The sequence below is a fragment of the Podarcis pityusensis genome (assembly GCF_964106645.2).
Source record: "Podarcis pityusensis genome assembly, chromosome: 17".
Lineage (NCBI taxonomy): Eukaryota > Metazoa > Chordata > Lepidosauria > Squamata > Lacertidae > Podarcis > Podarcis pityusensis.
In genome coordinates this window covers 32,670,005-32,689,798 of record NC_138042.1, presented here as the reverse complement: position 1 = coordinate 32,689,798, position 19,794 = coordinate 32,670,005, and the positions used below count along the sequence as shown (strand labels likewise).

The 19,794-nt window shown below is 48.4% G+C and overlaps 1 protein-coding gene and 1 long non-coding RNA gene across 3 annotated transcripts in view; one reads left to right on the top strand and one right to left on the bottom strand.

Moving 5' to 3' along the window:
• The window catches only part of ZYX (zyxin), a 30,582-nt gene extending 12,796 nt beyond the window's left edge, over positions 1–17,786 (bottom strand). For both annotated transcript variants that reach the window (XM_080986774.1, XM_080986775.1), the window contains exons 1-2: positions 17,408–17,786; positions 9,864–10,145 (exon numbers count right to left, since the gene is read on the bottom strand). In XM_080986774.1, coding sequence (XP_080842900.1) covers positions 9,864–10,145; positions 17,408–17,771 — 646 coding nt within the window. In that variant the 5' untranslated portion in view covers positions 17,772–17,786. The remainder of the gene's footprint in view (positions 1–9,863; positions 10,146–17,407) is intronic.
• On the top strand, positions 16,404–19,461 carry LOC308466349. The gene is made up of 2 exons (XR_013980786.1): positions 16,404–16,898; positions 17,740–19,461. It is a non-coding gene; the product is annotated as an uncharacterized lncRNA (long non-coding RNA).
• Positions 19,462–19,794: the final 333 nt, after the last annotated feature.

Genomic DNA, 19,794 nt, shown 5'->3' with positions numbered 1-19,794 from the left:
ACACTGCAATATATCACCAGCTAAACATCCTGATATGCCAATCTATCAGGATGTCTGAAATAAGGATGGAGCTACGCAGAGGCATTGGCTGGCTTCATAGTTTTTCCTGCATTGTGATTGTTGCATAGCACACACACATCATGATTCACAATATATTGCCAGGTCAAAAGCTATGAAACCGATATTGCGATATGGACCTTGTTGTAAACAAAATCTGCCCTTTCCCCCTTATGGGGTAGCCAAGAGCCCGTATAGAGTCCTTAAGTGGGTTCCCTATTGGTAGGAGAAAACAACAGAGGCCAACCAGAGAATATTGAGAAGCAAAGCAGCTAGTAAGCCTGATCTTTGTTAAAGCTATTGCAACAGGGTGCTCCCCCCACACGCAGGAGGACGGAGGACCGAGAACAAAGGTGTGCCTGCCCTTATATAGACATTTTAAATTCCCTACTATGGAGCTCAAGACTACCCCTCCATACATCAAACCTACATCACAGAAGGGGTGGTCTACAACAGAAATTTGAATGTTGTTGTTTTTCCTGTCTGCCAGGTTATCTGATAATGGCTTATCTGAGTGCCTTTCCTGGTAGTGTGGCCATTCCTTTGAAATGGTGATTACCCAATTCCTGAGACAATGGGAAGGTTCCCTCACCCCCTCTCTCCTTGCAGAGAAAAGATTTGGTCAGTTTGGGAGGTTTCAGGATGGTCTTCCTGTTCTGCTCCAGACATGTGGTTTATATATTTATGTACGTGTTTGCTTTGAACATTTATGAACATTTATTACATATCGCGGGTGGCATTGTGGGTTAAACCACAGAGCCTAGGACTTGCCGATCAGAAGGTTGGCGGTTTGAATCCCCGCGACAGGGTGAGCTCCCGTTGCTCGGTCCCTGCTCCTGCCAACCTAGCAGTTCAAAAGCACGTCAAAGTGCAAGTAGATAAATAGGTACCGCTCCGGCGGGAAGGCAAACGGCGTTTCCATGCATTGCTGTGGTTCGTCAGAAGCGGCTTTCTCATGCTGGCCACATGACCCGGAAGCTGTACGCCGGCTCCCTCGGCCAATAAAGCGAGATGAGCACCGCAACCCCAGAGTCGGCCACAACTGGACCTAATGGTCAGGGGTCCATTTACCTTTACCTATTACATATCTAAGACCTTAAAATTCTTATAATAACTTCAAACTGGTTTTGGAAGATATATTGATATATTGCCTAGGCATGGCCGGGAGTACAGATAAGCCCTCAGCAGACACCAGCAACAAATACCCACTACTGCCAGCCACCAAATCTGCAACATCATCTCCAGATCTAAGGAAGAGCCTTGAGGGTAGAAGAGGTGGGAAGACAGCAGGATTGATCAATAAACAAATAAAAGGTTTCCACATACCCAGGGGAGGGGGGGGTTGAGCATAGATATGCTCCCATCGGCTTTTCTCTCCCTCCCTGCCACCACAATCCTACCTAGCATGGTTTGTTGTGAGTGTCGAGTGTTCCTGTTCAGATGGGTTGACTGTCAACCCACTCTGGGAATTGTAGCTCCACTGAGGGGAAAAGGAGTTTCCTAACAACCCTTAGCAAACCGCAACGCCCATAATTCCTTGGGGAAAGCCATGGCTTTAAATGTATGGTATGAAAGCGTCCCTAATATTTTCTACAAGAACCATTAAAGCCCCTGGTGACTAGATTTTTGCATGTCTGCTTAAAAATAAGCATTCTGATTTGAATTGGGGTAGATAAGCCAGCAATATCAACTTGATGCATTCACATCCACTCAGGCAAGCAGAAAGGGCTCTTTTAAACCCCCCTTTCCCCCTCTGAAAAGCCTTACTAAACAATACAGCCATTAAAACATGCGTGAGCCAAGGTACAAGCGGGTGGGGTGTTAAAAATGCCTTTGTCCGTGCATCAACTCTCAGGAGAAAAAGCAGAGCCAGGAGGAGTCCATGGGACTGGAGATTGCGATGGCTGCTAACGCAACCCTCAGGCTATATATCCCTCTGTTGGAGTTGGGAGTCAGGGAATGAGGACAGCGGAAGTGAGCAGGCAGATGACTATGTCTGCCAGAAATGACAGCAGCCCTCTTCTTTTTGGGGGGAAGGGACTAACGCAATGCTTCTTGATATTTCTGTCCTGCTCAGATGTGAGGGCTCCTTCGGCTCATACACCAAGACAAATGGAAGTTTCCCAGCTTTGTTTGACCAAGGTGTGAAGGACACATGTTTGCGAGTGGTTGGTGCAACCATACTAGTGAGTTTTTATCATCCCTGCAAACTGATAAGATCAAAACACACAAGGTTAGGTTCCAAAAATGCGCCCCCCCCCAAAAAAAACAATCCTCGGGTTTACCAGTCCTCACTCTTTTTCTCATTTCTTTTCTGGGGGAAAAAATGAGATTTATGTTTCACCAACTGCCTTCCAAAGTCCTCAGAATGAGTCACAAAGCTTTAGGTTTCACAGATGTGACACAATTTTCACCTTGCAGGCGAGTGATGCGAGGCAAGGTTCATTTGGCCATTCAGAGCCCAACCAGGCCACTCTGAGGAATGTGGTAAAGGTGACGGGACCCCTGACCATTAGGTCCAGTTGTGACCAACTCTGGGGTTGCGGCGCTCACCTAGCTTTGTTGGTTGAGGGAGCCAGCGTACAGCTTCCATGTCATGTGGCCAGCATGACTAAGCCGCTTCTGGCGAACCAGACCAGCGCATGGAAACGCCATTTACCTTCCCGCCAGAGCAGTACCTATTTATCTACTTGCACTTTGACGTGCTTTTGAACTGCTAGGTTGGCAGGAGCAGGGACCGAGCTACAGGAGCTCACCCCAGCATGGGGATTCGAACTGCCGACCTTCTGATTGGCAAGTCCTAGGCTCTGTGGTTTAACCCACAGCGCCACCAGCGTCCCTCTGAGGAACATAAAAGTATGCAATTTAAAAAAATAAAGTTACCAGGCACACATAATTGTGAAGACTCCACAGGCATAAAACACAGACTGAGAGAAGGGAGAGAGTGTAAACATGCATGCAGCCCAGCAAGGCTCTGTCTCAGCCAAGCCACAGCCTTGAGAGTGGGTGATGGGGGGAAATGAGAAGAAGAAAAAGGGGCAGCTGGAATATACATGAATTCTGAACAACAACAACCAAGGAACACATGCACACCAACAGAACTGGGGTGCATGGCAGAGGAAACAGGCAGCTGCAGAATCCACAGGTACATACAAAGGGGAAGAGGGAGAGAAGCATAAACAAGGAGATACAGAGAGAGCACTGCAACATGGGTCTGGACTGGAGAACACACTGGGGAATCCACTGCAATGTTTTGCAGGACCAACAGGAAATCCAAGAGTTAAGTGATGCTTCCCATTTACTGTCTAGCAGTTCCCAGCTAATCCTACAAATTCTCACAAAACACAAAAATGCTTGCAACAGTGTTCTCCTGAGGACCCCAACACCACTGTCCAAGTGAACGGCTGGCGAAGAATCAAGTTATATTCTGCGTCCGAGAAAGTCCTTGAATGTACAAGCCATGCGCATCGATACAGGAAGCAGTGAAGGTGCTGGAAGCATGTTGCTGAATTAGTTGGATTTTATACCAGTGTTTCTCCCTCGGGGATGGCAGGTGGCGGGGAGGAACAGGAACAGCTATTTTTTTGTCTAACGTGGGTGCTGAGTGATGGAAGAACACACTGAAGCAGATACTTTGCACGTTGTGGCACTAAAACTGTTCCAAGCAAAGGTTTTTTTAAAAAAAATTAAAGAAGTTCCGACACAATCTAAGTACAACAACAACTACAAATAATAATAATAATAATAATATTAAAATAGTACAGTTCTATATTTATTGACCAGGAAACATGTCTCAAGAGGAGCCTTGCTTGAGACAGAGTTTAATAAATAATAATAATAATAATAATAATAATAATAATAATAATTTATTATTTATACCCCGCCCATCTGGCTGAGTTTCCCCAGCCACCCTGGGCGGCTCCCAATCGAGTGTTAAAAACAGTACAGTGTTACATATTAAAAACTTCCCTGAACAGATGTCAGAAGATGTCTTCTGAATGTCAGGTAGTTGTTTATCTCTGTAACATCTGATGGGAGGGCGTTCCACAGGGCGGGCGCCACTACAGAGAAGGCCCTCTGTCTGGTTCCCTGTAGCCTCACTTCTCGCAATGAGGGAACCGCCAGAAGGCCCTCGGCGCTGGATCTCAGTGTCCGGGCTGAACGATCGGGGTGGAGATGCTCCTTCAGGTATACAGGACCGAGGCTGTTTAGGGCTTTAAAGGTCAGCACCAACACTTTGAATCGTGCTTGGAAACGTACTGGGAGCCAATGCAGATCTCTCAGGACCGGTGTTATATGGTCCCGGCGGCCACTCCCAGTCACCAGTCTAGCTGCCACATTCTGGATTAATTGCAGTTTCCGGGTCAACTTCAAGGGTAGCCCCACATAGAGCGCATTGCAGTAGTCCAAGCCCTATCCATTGGGAGGCAAAGCAATTTATGTGCATTGCAATTTTACTCATGCATCCTGATGGAACAAGAGATGTGGACCCTTTCAATCTCCTGCATGGCCAAAGTAGAGAACAGGGCACATGGTACAACTGTTCTTGGAATGTACCACTCTGGAGCAGGGGACAGAAATCTGAATGGCTCCCACACAGGGCAGGGGGGTGAATCTGCTCTTAGAAACCTTGCAGGTCAGGAAGTAGGCTAGACTAAACCCTTCTGTAGTCATCAGAACACCAAGGGCATTCAGCCATGAAGTCACCTTGCCGTCTCAACTGACGCAGCCCAGGAACAGTTTCCTCACATGATCTGTCGTGTGTGCAGCCTAGCCCTGAGATATGAATCAAAAAGGTCCTGTATTCATTACAGGGTGAGGAGGCATTCCCTCCCTGATTACTAAGCTTAGGACATTCATAGGATTATACTACCATTTTATTTCTTCCTCCATTCATCAGTTTCAACGAGCAACATTAAGACTTTTGATACTTCAGAGTTTAACGTTTCAGGTCGTTTAAAAGATTTATTAGAAAACGATGCAAAAAAAGGCTTACCAAGTCCCTCTATCGTGAGCCAAATTACACATTAAGAAGTACCATGTGACCCAGCCTTTCTGGACTGCGCCACTTAATGCAGGCGGGTAAAATCATGTTTGAACGCTTCCCTCCTCTCCATCTTTTAAAAACTCTTCCTACTCATAGGAAAGGTAGAGGTAGAATGAACAGAGCGCCAAAAGGGTGGCTGTAACAAAACCAAAATTCTGTGATCCCTAAATGACCAAAAAGTCCTAAGGCAGTACAATGCGTCCAAGGATGAGAACACCTGCCCAAATACCAATTTTCAGAGAAGTTGTGCTAGGCTGTTCCACCAAAACTAACCAAGAGTCCTCTAGCACCTTAAAGGTAAAGGGACCCCTGACCATTAGGTTCAGCCGTGGCTGACTCTGGGGTTTATTGGCCAAGGGAGCCAGCGTACAGCTTCCGGGTCATGTGGCCAGCATGACTAAGCCACTTCTGGCGAACCAGAGCAGCGCACGGAAACGCCGCTTACCTTCCCACCGGAGCGGTACCTATTTATCTACTTGCACTTTGTACTTTCGAACTGATAGGTTGGCAGGAGCAGGGACCGAGCAACGGGAGCTCACCCCGTCGCGGGGATTCAAACCGCCGACCTTCTGATCGGCAAGCCCTAGGCTCTGTGGTTTAACCCACAGCGCCACCCACGTCCCTTGTCTCTAGCACCTTAAAGACCAACAAATTATATTATGGTGTTGGCGTAAGTTCTCATGGTTTAGAGCCCACTGCATTAGATGCACAGAGTGTGATCTACAGTTGCCAAATATCCATTTGCCCATGGGAACAAAGCAGGGGTCAGGGGAAGGGCTAATGTGCCCCTCCTGGCCCCTCTGGGCCCCCACAGGCCCCACACCTCTCTCTCCATCCCTGCTGTATGTCCACCTGTCCACCTCAGGCGCATTTGCCTAGCAAGGTACTGCCTGGATGGAGGATGGCGACACTGAGGATGTACATACAAAGCTCTGACTTCGGAGTGGCTTGGATTACAAAAGGAAGGAGTCCCACCCATGGTCCTGTTCACTTTTGCCTCCACCTCCCCACACTCCTGCCAAGTGGCCCCCAGAAGAATGCATGGGATGGACTGCGGCCCTTAGGATGAAAAAGCCCAGCCCCCCCCCCCGGTGTATAAAGGAGACAGGTGGGAATGTATAATGTGGAGTTAGATGGCAATGGGATGCAAAAACAAACAAACACACACGTCTGCAGCAATTACATCAGAGCTTAAATGTATGTAAAATAATCTCTGGCAAAAGCCCGATCTGTAACAATTACATCAGAGCTTAGACGCATGTAAAATAATCCTTCGCAGCAGCAGCAGGAGGAGGAGGATACCAACTGGGTATTATGCGCACAGAGGGAAAGAATTATAAACTGTGGTGTCAAGAGAAAGTAACATGCAGGGAGGAAACTGTAGGTACATCACAGTTTTCCAAAGAGCACAGGGCATCCAGCAAAACCCAGGGACCCAGTGGGGCAATAGTGAGGTCAGGCAAGTCATTCCAAGGCAGGCCTTCCCTTCCAAAAACTCCCCTCCTCCTCTATTTAGGTGGTTACCAGAAAAGAGAGAGCAAGAAATAGCACACGTAAAGGCCTGGGAAGAACAAGCCTATGGGAAGAACAAGCCTGAGCAGCTTGGCTGGGAGACTGCGCACCCGTGAGGATGGCAGCAAGCTGGCAAGGGCAGGGAGAGGACTTATCTGAATTTCCAGGGTGGCACTGCCGCACCCTACTCCAATGTATGTGAACCCTGGCTCCCCAGGGAAGAAGAAGAAGAGTTTGGATTTGATATCCTGCTTTATCACTACCCTAAGGAGTCTCAAAGCGGCTAACAATCTCCTTTCCCTTCCTCCCCCACAACAAACACTCTGTGAGGTGAGTGGGGCTGAGAGACTTCAGAGAAGTGTGACTGGCCCAAGGTCACCCAGCAGCTGCATGTGGAAGAGCGGGGAAGCGAACCCGGTTCCCCAGATTACGAGACTACCGTTCTTAACCACTACACCACACTGGCTCTCTCTGCTACTCTCTCTGTTGGGAGTAAAACTCCCATAATCCCCAGCCAGCTTAGCCAATGGTGAGGGATGATGGGCGTTCAAGAACATCTGGGGTCCCCAAAGCTGGAAAGCTCAGAGCTACTCTGCGTACGTGAGCTCTGCAGAACGGCACTCGAAGAAGTATCTGGATGGTAAAAAAAAAAAAGCTAGGAGCAACCTACTCTGAAGTAACAGCCATTGCTGGAAAATTGGCACAGCAAGAAAGAGGAGGGCTTCCCTAGCTGTGGTCTGCAAGCCACCAGCGGTTCGCAAGCTTCATTCAGGTGCTGCCTGGGTGTCTGTGGACGGGGTAGCTGCAAATGAGGCTCCGTTGCATTAAACCTTCTTAACGATTTTGACTGTATTGTTTTCGCTTCTTTTATTACTTGCACTGTATTTTATTACAGTGGTACCTCGGGTTAAGTACTTAATTCGGTCCGGAGGTCCGTTCTTAACCTGAAACTGTTCTTAACCTGAAGCACCACTTTAGCTAATGGGGACTCCTGCTGCCGCCAGAGCACGATTTCTGTTCTCATCCTGAAGCAAAGTTCTTAACCTGAAGCACTATTTCTGGGTTAGCGGAGTCTGTAACCTGAAGCATATGTAACCTGAGGTACCACTGTATTGCATTATGATCTGAATTCCACGGAATGCAAGTTGAAACGCAATAGATAAATATGAAATGAAAGAAGTGATTACAAAAAGCCATTTTAAAATCACACAGCATCTAGCACGGCGCGTTACAATTACAGCAGGCAGAAAAACTGCCCTGGGGTGGGGAAAATTGCGGAACTACTGGGCTAGAAAGAAGGAAGTTCACTTTCTGTCATGGAGAAGTCAGTCTCAATGCTAGCTGAAGTTCAATAATCAGGCTGCTAAAATTCAGTTAAGGGACTAGGTAAACTTATGAAGCCACAAGCAACACGATTATTCTCTGATATCAGTCTTCCACAACCTGGTGCCCTTGAGATGTTTTGGACTATAGTTCCAAGTGGACCACAACATCGCAAGAACAATCAGGTTGGAGAATGCTGCTCTAATTGATCCATCCCCAATAAAACTGGCTCCAGTGTGATGTCAGTGTAATGCAAAGTTGGGATCCGGCCTTGAAAATGGCTCCAGGACCTCAAAATAATTTCCTCATAGCTGGGCAGACGGAGACACAGGGCTTTTATCTGAGACACATTTTCTTGGGTTTACCTCAAAGGAGGTTTTTTAAAAATGTATGCACGCTTCCTCTTTATATCTTGAGAGGGAAGTGCTGTAACATTCTGACAGCTCTGCTGTGAAGTCAAGGACACCGTGGAGTCCTTGAATAGCGGCCAGCTGTAACAGGGTGAAAATATTAAAGCTATGTCTTTGGGAGCTCTGGGAGCGAAAGAACAAAGAAGATTCTCTCTCTCTCTCTCTGGTTAAATGCAATTTTTAAAAACACACAGGCAAAAAGACAGGCAAAAAGACTAAACACTTTGTCCAAATCTAAGGTCACACCTGCCCCATACATATAAAGCAGTATCCTGCTACTTTAAACAGTCATGGCTTCCTCCCAAAGAATCCTGGGAACTGTCATTTGATAACTGCCACAGAGCTACAATTCCCAGAGTTCCCAGGGAGGAGGAATCCATTTTTAAACTACTCTGGAATTGTGAGGGGAATATGGAGTTTCCTGAAAACTCTCAGCACCCTTAACAGTTAACTACAGTTCCCAGGATTCTTTGGGAGAAACCACAACTGCTTAAAGGGATAAAACAGTTTGCTTTAACTGTGTAATGCAGATGTGGCATTACACATTTAAGGGGAGCAGAGTTAAGTAGGAAAATATCCCACAGGACTTAAGTCCCTCCACCATTTTCAAATATAAATTCTAAAACAAGTAGTACCTCTGAACATGTACAGAGAGCCTTCCACCTCATGGTGAGCCACTGCAATCTACCCTCACATTTAAAATTAAGTAACAGGGCTTCCTTCAGGGATCCTACATTCAGGCCTCTGCCCCGACGCCTCCCACGTTAAAAATTAAGCCTTGTCTCTATGTCCCTTGATAGCAATCTAACACAGAGTGCCAAAAATAAATACATATGAAGCCTGGTAAAGCTAATTTATGCTGGGACTAAATTCTACATCATTGCCTAGTTCCTGCCTGTACCTGCACACTTCCATTGCTGCAAGAGGAGGCCACACCCAGGCGAAAAACAGTTTGGCTCGCTTGCTTAAGGGTACTTATTTGAGTTCCAGGCCAAAAAGCTAGTCCTTATTGCTAACAAGGAACTTTTATGCAGCCGAAGAACTCCTCACACAAATCGCGAGCGGCTCCACTGAGCCGTGTGGCATTCTAGAAGGCCCAATTACAATTCGGTTCAAGTCAATTACCAGGGCACAAGAAGATGAACCCCTTCACTGCAAGTGCTTTTTAATCCCTCCCGGGGGCGAAAGCATTCTGACAGCCCCACATAACACAGGGATCATTGCATTTGTTTATACTGAGCAGGACCAGAATTCTGCACAAACACCCATTTCACAGAATCGTAAGAGTTGGAAGGGACCTTGAGGGTCATCAAGTCCAACCCCCTGCAGTGCAGGAATATTTTGCCCAATATGGGGCTCGAACCCACAACCTTAAGATTAAGGGCTTCATGCAGGACTGAGCTGGTCCAGCAGGCACAAACTAACTAGAATCCTGAGGAGAACCTCTGTCTTTCCGACACTGGTCTAGGGCACAACTTTTTTCCAGTCCCAAGTGGAACTGAAGGAGCACTTACCTTCACAGAGGGAAAGAGTCACAGCTGCCGGGATCTCCCCCACTTTCCCTATCTGGGCACAAGCCCCCGGAGGAGGGGACGGAAACGTCTGCTCAGAAGCATTTTCCGGAGCCAATCCGCCAGCCTTGAAGGGGTTCACTTTGGGCTTAGGGGCAACAACGGGTGCAAATTTCTTCTGAGGGCTGTAGAAGCTCGGGGTGGAGATGTTTATGCTGACTGTGGATGTCATGCGGGTCCCCGGGGCCCCCGACGAGGCCATCCTGCCGTGGAATGGATCAGGACCTATGGAAAGGAAGAGTGCCGTCAGAGAAGAGCAGGCAAGTGGGAGAGGTGGAAACAGGGCAGGATCTTTTGCGGAGAACATGTAAAGGTGGTGGCAAAGGGGCATTTTGTGTGTGTGTATAGGGGGGGTTGTGCATGCATGCATTCTTGCAAGCAAGCACGGAGCATATATTAAAAACCTGGATCCAAAGACCTGGAAAATCTCCTCCTCCCTCTGGGGCAATAAATGGCAAAATACAGGCCAGGCCCCAACTTCTTCCCTGTGTGCACTTTGGAGCCATGCAAGCTTTATTTTGGGAGCAGCAGAGGAGAAAGAAAGAAGAGGATCTAAAGGGGGGGGGGACACATTACAGGAGAAAAGAAACCCACAGCGCAGGAGATGGAAAGGGGACAGAATTCTCAGTAGCCAAAATAGCCGTTCCAAGGCTGCGTTTCAAAAATAAAAATAAGAGCGACTCTGGAGCATTCCTTTTCGACTTTGCAAAGCAACTGGGGAGGGGATGGTCTGCTACACAGAGCTTTCAGCATGGCTACGGTTCGCTCACAGGCTAGCAGACACACACACACACGCACCCCGCCCCTTAGAACATCTCCGTCTAACCCCCCTCACCTCTGCTTTTGTGTTACCTCAAGGCCCCTGGCCCCGGCTGGTCAACGCGGACCGTTTGCAGCTGGAGCAGAACAAAAGGAAACCTGGCGATGGAACCCATGCCATGGCGGTGTCTTCAGCAAGGGAGCCCCTTGGTGTGCACACATACACGCACGAACACACACACACACCCTCCTCCTGCCAGAGGTTTGTCCTCTTTTCTTCTGTCACTGTGGCCAGAGACAAGCATCCCCGTTCAGCATCTCTGCCTGCTCTGCTGTGCCGCCTCCATCCCTCCCTCCCTCCCGCTTGCACAGGAAGCAACTCCAGGATTCAGCCAGGCTCGCTGACACGTTCCTGGAGTCACCCGCCTCCTTTCTGAGCTCCAGCTACACACACACTCACACAGGCGAGAGAGACCGCCCATTTTTCACAGGGGCAACCAGAGGCACAGCACAGGAGGGGGAGCAAAAAAATAAAAGACCCCTTCTAGCCACTTAATAAAGTGGTACTTTATTAAAGGAGAAGCTGATTTGGGAAAGGGCAGCCCAGAATCCCCGGGAATTGTACAAGCAGGCAAAAAGAGAGAGAGTCCTAGCAATACAAGAATATAGAAACAAAATGCAAAATCCTAGATAGGACACTTTGCCCCAGTATCTCAAACACTGCATGGAGGCATGTGCCATATATATGTTTCTTTTGAACGTCAGCACATGCGCACGGTCAACAATAAATGGTATGCATTTTTTTCCATTGCATGTTATGATTTTACTTTCGTTAGCATATTTCAAGTGGCCTAGGCATGGTCTCCGTTCCCACCTTGCCACCAACCACCCACACAGAGAGAGATAAAACTTTACCCACCAAGGACTGCAAATATCTTGTTCTACTGGTACTTCCACAACACTCTGGACTCTACGAAGGCTGAGAGAGCAGTCCAGCAAAACGAGTCTGCCACCGACATTCCCCTCAAAGTAAACAGAGGTATTGAGAGGGTCAACACAGCCCACCCCAAACCAACCTTGGGGCCCATTTTCAAGGTTCTTGCTGACTGAGCAATCCAAGTTTGCCAACAACACCCATCAACTTCCAATGGGCTTCAAAGCTGACCCCCAAACAAAACGCAACAGGAAGCCTATCACCGCCTGGTGGGGGTGTCCCAACATCATACAAGACCCTTGCTGACCTCCTCCAATGCAGTCCTTCCCTGTAACCTCCCAGTTGAATCGCTGAGATTCACAGAATCGTGATTCACAGAATCGCAAAGTTGGAAGGGGACACAAGCTTCATCTAGTGGTCCAACCCCCCTGCAATGCAGGGATCTTTTGCCCGACGTGGGGCTCAAACCCACAACCCTGAAATTAAGAGTCTCGTGCTCTACCGACTGAGCTGTCCCAATGCCCAACTGGCCTCCACTACAAGACATAGCTCAGTTGGTTAGGGCACGGTGCTGATAATACCAAGGCCCAATCCCTATACGGTGTTGTAAACAAAAACTGCATATTCCTACATTGCAGGGGGTTGGACTAGATGATCCTCAGGATTCCTTCCAACTCTTATCACTCTATGAGAGTGTGTTCTATAAGTATTTCGTGTCGCCAGACCCAAGCTGTGGAACACACTTCCAGCAGAGAGGCAGCGGGCACCCTCCTTTCAGATTTTCAGGAGTCCCTTTGCAGTTGTTTAATTTGGTGGTCACTTTAATGACTGTCTCTATTGCTTCTAATTGTGCTTTGCCACCAGCCCTTTTAATAATCTCCCAAAAAATATTTTATGATATAGGCGTGTCAATAATTTTATAAATAAATAAACAAACACACTTGGTGCCCAACTCCCATCATCCCCAGTTAGGACGGCCACTGCACAGGAATGATGGGATTTGTAGTCCAACGACATCTGCAGGGCACCAAGTTGTGGGAAGGCAGAGCCAAGGCCTCAAACGACATCACTGAAAGCTTCCGCTTGGACGCATGCGGAGACAGAATTTACTGATGAGTCCATGAGCATCTTCTACATGTGGCAAGACTGGAACCAGCCTACTCTGGAGCCTGCCAAATCTCTCCAGCATAAAATCCCATCACAAAGAAATGCTCCAAGATACCCTGTTTCCCACACAGGACTTTCCCATTAGGCCTTCTGACTTTCCCAGCATTTGGCAGCTTCCTGCTAAATTCTGCCCTTGGCGAGAGTTAAGGCCAGTCCACCTCAATCTCAAATGATTTTTTAAAAATCCCTTTGCTGGTTTAAAGGCAAAATGTTTTGGTTCTCTTAAATTTGAAGCTTGTACTTGGTGCATTAACCAAAAGGAGGAAAAAATGGAAGAGCACAACATGGTTTCGAAGGCAAGAGAGTCAGCTGCCCCATGGAGACACTGAATTGCATAGACCGGGCAGCTGTTCCCATCTCCTCAACCTCAGGACAACGCAGTTTCCCCACTTGCTCTCAAGCAGCTGCCCTGCTCATCTTACTCTTTCTCTCCCTTGCTAGTGACCTCATTCCCAGCCCCAACCCAAGAGAAGTCAACACTCCTTCTTATGATTTGCAGCCAGTTCCTTAAGTGACACTTGAAATGAAGTGTCCGCAAATGAAAAGGGAGCCAAACAGGGTTTCAAAGAATCCAGATATGGGAGCCATTGAGAAACACTTTGACACAACTCAAGACATGTGTATCGCATATCAGAAACCAAATGGGAGAGCTATGAGATGCAGTCAACACACCCACTGTTCACATGGACAGGAAAGACTGGGGCATGCCCCAACGAGTTTTCAAGTTTGCCCAGAGGGAAGAAGACGTTCCTGGACTCCAGGACAGCTCTGGCACTACCTCATCTTGCAGTTATTTGAGAGGGATTGGGGTGTAAAGCAGCCAAGCTGTTGCCAATAAGCAGAGATGGCCCTGACCATGTTCTTGGGACGACAGCCTAGTGCCTTCCAGATGCTAGTTGGACTCCAACTCCCATCAGCCCCAGTAGGCATGGCCAGTGATCAGGGATGATGGGAACTGTAGTCTAACAGGATCTGGAGGGCACGAGGTAGGGGAAGGCTGCTTTAGGGAGAGAATCATTCTTAAGCAGCCTATGCTCAAGAAACATTTATTCCTATGGCCATGTTCTAACGCTTCCCAAAGATGCAAGTGAAACCCTTCAGATTTCTGCATTAGAGGCCAATGGCAGCTGCAAAGAGCGGGGCTTTCTTAGTGGTGGCACCTTTCTTAGAGAATTCTATTCACAGGGAACCACACCAGACCATTTCTATTGCAAAGATTTGAAGACCAGTTAAAATACGTGTTCCTCTAGTTGGCTCGTTGTAAAGGGAATACCTGTTTGTAGGTGTAGGTGTAGCATTTAACATGAAAAGTCATTTTGCTTTTATAGCTCTTATGTGTAAGTCACCCTGAGAGCCTCTGAAAGGAAAGCATATATGTTGTTTATTGTCGGTGGTGGTCACTAGGAGCTGCTGGAAAGGTTAAAACACATTTTAAATAAAACACTCATGATATGTTCACTATCCAAGTATTTCTGCCTGGGGTGTTGAAGGGCGTGAAGTCTGACAATATTGCCCACCACAGTTTCTGCCGGTTAACTATAATCTCACAGTGCATCTCTTTTTATATTATTATTAAAGATTTCCTAGTTTACAAAAATACATGCGCTGTCTCTTTTTTCAAGCTGTGTTTTCTACAGATAAGTTTCATTGGTTGCGAGACATTAATGTTGCACGCAGTTATCACAGTGCATCTCTCGACGATTTAGGCACGCAGTCAAGTCAACTGGCACCCACCCACTGAACCTTCTACAATTAAATAGCCAACGGGGAAACAACAATTAGGAACTGTAGAGCTGCATCCCTGTAGGATAAGGAACATTTTAGCAAATAAGCTGTTGCCTACTAAGTGCGAGATTTCCTGCAGAAACTTTTTGGGGGCTATGCAATCAGTGGCATGATGGACGAACCCTGTTAAATACAAATTATGATATAATCTGGCTATTGTAGGCCTCTCAATAAAGGGATTAACACCAGGCTCGTGTGAGCTGGTGCAGAGTGAATTCTGACAGAGGGGAGGAACGTTGACCGGGAGCCAGTTTATACACTGAGCAGAAACAAACGGTGAAGCTTTTCATGGGGCTGCACCATTTCAGGCAGTGGGTGAAGAATGAATGTTATTTGATGGTAGCGCTCTAAGCCTAGAAAAACAGCTGTGTTCAGCCTAGCCTTCCCTTCTGAGCTAGTTGTCTAAGTGCAGGAGGGTTTTCTCAGGAGGAATTCAGAAACGCCACCGTACTACCTGCAGTGCATTAAGTTTCACAGTCCTGCAAAAAGCTTTATCGCTTGGTTCTGCTGACTGTATATAATGGCCATATAGATTTTTTGGCTTCTGCCATTCCCAATCAGGCTATGGAAATACACAAGAAATGTCTGCCTTGCCCTTCATCATAAGATCTCAGATCCTGCCTTGAGCAGGGCTGGAGTAGATGAACACCAAGTTCCCTTCTAATTTCTATAAGCCCATAAGCCACAAATAATGGCTGGTGTGTTGTGCTACGATTGGTGGGTCACAGGTTAGGCAGGTATGTTTGTGTATGTGCCATCATATAGTTTAGTCACTAGGTGGCACTGGGCTTAATTAAAGCATCTGGGTGGAGTCAGGAGTTTCCTGTTCGGCTCTTATTTTAAGACACAGTAAACGTTGTGGTCTAGCAGCTTGGCTGATGTGTCTTAAATAATAGCAGGCCTACCCTAGAATCAGATGATGAACTGGGCAGGTTTGTGCATTCATCTAACCCTAAAGAGACGCAGCCCACACACGTCCTAAATTTAGCAGGTCTGTTTAACACGGCCCAGCATTTTAGCATTTGAGGCATAAAGGCAGCTCATGAACTATGGCCAGCAGGGAAGTGAAACTAGCTAGTCGGAACACCGTTAAAAGTCAGCCCGCAACATCTCTCCCAACCCTAGACCACACCCCTTTCTGTTATTGCATACTGATTGTTCCCTTTCTGTTATTGCATACTGATTGTTCTGAAGGAAAACCCAGTGCGTATCATTTCTGAAAAGGTGAAAAGGTTGACATGATCTTCCACTGATGTAGAAAATATTTGTTGTTTAGTTGTGTCCGACTCTTCGTGACCCCATGGACCAGAGCACGCCAGGCACTCCTGTCTTCCACTGCCTCCTGCAGTTTGGTCAAACTCATGTTCGTAGCTTCGAGAACACTGTCCAACCATCTCACACACATATATATGGAGAGTCATACCAGAACTTTGAGAAATTAACACAGCAAACTCTCAGTTCTGTTTTCCAAAGACACTGATGGCCTGCTCAAAATAACTCCAGTTATCCTTCTCCCATAATGTGCAAACTCACTGGTTGAGCTTTTAAACCGGTAAGGTTGTCCAGGATCACCCCAAGGCAAGAGTCCCTTTTGCTGGATCAAACCAAGTTTCCTCCAGCATCCTATCTGTAGCATGGGCCACTGAATTAAGCTCTTTAGGGCATGAATAAATGCACCAGCCTTCTCCTGTGGTCTGTGCACAGCATTTGGCATTTAAAGGTAGACTGCTTCTGAACAGAGAGGTTCTCCAGTGCTAGCTTGGCAAACACCCAAGCAGCTCACGAACAGGATGCAAGATTCTTGCTATACCATTCTTTCCCTCTCCCCCCCCCCGCCCCCACGCGCCTGCAGGGATCCACTGTTTCTAGGGATCTCAGCGCTTCTTCTTTTCTGCTTTGCGATCAAAAAGCAGTAAAAAGTACTTTCTTGTGTAGACCGCAATAAGCTGAAGAACGCGCGTGTGCAGAAATAACAGTGCGGCCTATACTCAGTCTAATACAAGCGGCTGACACGTCCACACCCCTTTTCTTTGCTGAAAGTAGGGGAAAAGTCTGGCCGAAAAGAAGTGAACTTGAAGTCTTGATCCAGCAAGCCAGCCGCCCTGTAAAGGGCGCCGACATATCGCACCAGTTGCGTCGCCCCCTCCCCGCTGCCGAACCTTGCGGATTCTTCCCGCTACTTCGACTCAAACATCTGGAAAAATGCTCCGGGCCGAGGCGGGCGCACACCCCTTCCTGCAGCTCCAAAGCAGGCAGGGAGCAACTCCCAGGCCGCTTCTCCGCTTTCAGCCGCTGCCAACCCTTTAACAAGAGAAAGGAGGAGACTGCCGGAGGTATTTCCCTTCAGGAGGGGAGGGGGGCTCGCCAGAGAGACCGGACGGCAACGGCGCGGCGCGCCTCGTCACGGTTTCCCCCGAGGAGGAGGAGGGGCGCTCGGCAATCCTGCAAATCTCTCGCCCACGGGAGCGTTTCCCCACCACCCTATTGCGATCCTAGACTTCCTCGAGAGTAAACCGGCCCCGCGATCCAGGGCACTTTCGAGGAAACGTGCCCCTAGTTTCTCGCTCTTTTCCCAAATGCCTCCGGCGCTGCAACTTTACGCGCGCGTAAACTTTTACGCGCACTCAGCCAAGCCCCGCGCTGCAACGGGGATGTGCGCAAAAGTGGCCCGCACGAGAATCCATCCGGCCCGCCGGTGCCTCCGAGGAGGTAGGGGCACCTAGCCCTCCCTTCGAACACGAGGCACACGTTTTAAGGGCTCTTAAAACCGCGGTAGAGTTTCCGGGGGGTGGGGAGGTGGAGGGAAGCCCAGAAGGTTTTTCCAAGGAGAAGGCAGCCTTACCTAGAGGGCAATGGTCTGGTCCCAGCAGGAGCCGCGGCGGCGGGTGGCGCAGCTTTAGGGCGCAGAGAAAGAGAGCTGCCCTCGGATCCCCGGGGGACCTGAACGAGGACTGTGCGCGCTGCTGCTGCAGCAGCTGAGGATCGCAGCCACTCCTCGCGACTCCTCCCCGCGGCCAGGAGGGTTGTGCTCGTCTGGCCCGCGCGCAACTTTCTGAAGCTGCCTTTGCCAAGAAGGGGTGTTGAAGAAGCTCGGAGGGGGCGGAGGAAAAAGGAGCTGTTGTAGCCCCGACACTTCCGAGCTGATCGCAACTTTTTCTTTTCTTTTTTTTTAAGGAAGCCTCGCTCTGCCCAAGCTGTTTGACCATAAAAGGAGAGAGGCTGCTCGGAGCGAACAGCTGAGCTCACTCATCGGGGAATGTGGCAAGGAGGGGAGGCTGCCGGCGACCACGCAGAAAAGGAGGAGGGGGCTTCCTCTCCTCCCAAAAGGCTGCAGCCCCTCGATGAGTCCGAGTCTATGCATGTTTTTGCTCTGTGGGGCCCGGCGGCCCGATGCGATGTGGGGGCCGCCTCCTAAGACTAACCGTGTGCGCAACGCCCTCCTCCTTGGGCTTCCTCGGAAGTAAGCGGCGCCCGCCTCCTCGAGTTCACTAGCCCCCAGTAAAGTGGCCATAGATAGGCCTGGTGTTCTACTCGATCCCCCACTGAGGGATCTGTTGAGTGTTTTTCCCAGTAGCTGAAAGTTCGCCACGTTAGCGCCCCAAGCCTAAAAAACTGCTGAGAAGGAAGCCTCGAGACAAGAGTTCAGTAGTTTAAGGATGCGTTAAGATTGCAGTCCGGAAGGAATGGGAAAGGCGGCAGCACACAGGTTAATTCATCTCCGTTTCTCTGGCCAGCCTTAAGTGTTTCATTCCTCCCCAGCCCTTTTCGTGGCCCCTGTCTCGTCCCCCCCCCCCCCGGCCCTCAGCTCAAGGCCCTGGTGAGGTTTATGGTTTCCTTCATACTTTTGCTGATCTCTTCCCCTTCTCCTTTCTCCAAAACCACCTTGACTCTGGGTGTGTTTTTCCCCCTTAATGCACATCTTGAGTTCGCCTCCTGCAGCCTCACTCCCTTTCTCCCTCTAGGAATGACTTCATTTCCTTTGGAGGCTCGCGCCCCCCTCTAAAAAGCTGTTCTTGATGAGTCAGGGTCTGCCTTGGCTTCTCCTCCAACCACCCACCCACTCCCTCCCCTCCCTGCCCCAACCAGCTGCAAGGCTAGCATCTGACTCAGAATTTCCTCTTAGAAAACTGTGAGGAAGTTTGTTCTTTCCACATACAAAAACCCCAGTGTTATCATGACCCAACATGGGGGTTTTTTGTTTGTTTGTTTGTGTGTGTGTTCTTCTTGTCTTCTCTAGCCTGGAGTGCGAGTTCAGGGTACAATAGGAACTCCCTTCCTAACTTGAATGGCGCCATTCAAAAGCATCAGGAATGATGGAGGTCTCCTGACATGAGGGCCACAAAGGGGAGTGGGGGTGGGAGGGATACAGTTCTCCGAATATATCTGTGGTGTTTCTCCATCCTGGACTGCAGCCCACAAGACGTCGTCTCTTTCCCATTCCCGATTTGTGGTTTTCTTCTGGGACCCCCTTAGGTATAGATTCATTTTTTCCCCTACGAAAAATTCACCTATACAATTCTGTCTCTTTAATTTTAGCTGATGGAGTCTGTGAGGTCTGCATTTCTATACAGTGGTACCTCAGGTTAGGTATTTAATTCGTTCCAGAGGTCCGTTCTTAAGCTGAAACTGTTCTTAACCTGAAGCACCACTTTAGCTAATGGGGCCTCCTGCTGCCACCGTGCCGCTGGAGCACGATTTCTGTTCTCATCCTGAAGCAAAGTTCTTAACCCGAGGTACTATATCTGGGTTAGCGGAGTCTGTAACCTGAAGCGTATGTAACCCGAGGTACCACTGTATAGCCTTGTCTGTCTTGCATGATTCAGGTGACTAATAAAGACCGAGAAATTTTGTTCCTAGCTTGTGCTGGAGATACGCCACTGCTATGCAAGCGAAATAGATATTGAATCCTTAAAATAAAAAAAATAAAGTTACAGTGTCTACACAAACTAAAGACTTCTATGTGATTTACAAAAGGCAAAAGACTCCCAATGCCTGCTCAGTGAGGGAGGGGAAATACAACACCAATAAAATATACAGAAATGGGGAAATAACCAACACACCCAGCCCAGATTGCGTCTGTGTCAACACGTCGTGTGGACACAGTGGCAGCCAGTGAACTGAGTAATAGGGACGCATCCTCAGAATTGCCACAACATGCAGACATCCCTCATGCTCCCACCGGCACAGCTAGGAAGTGATTTGGCTCAAATCCCTTGATGCCAATCCCTG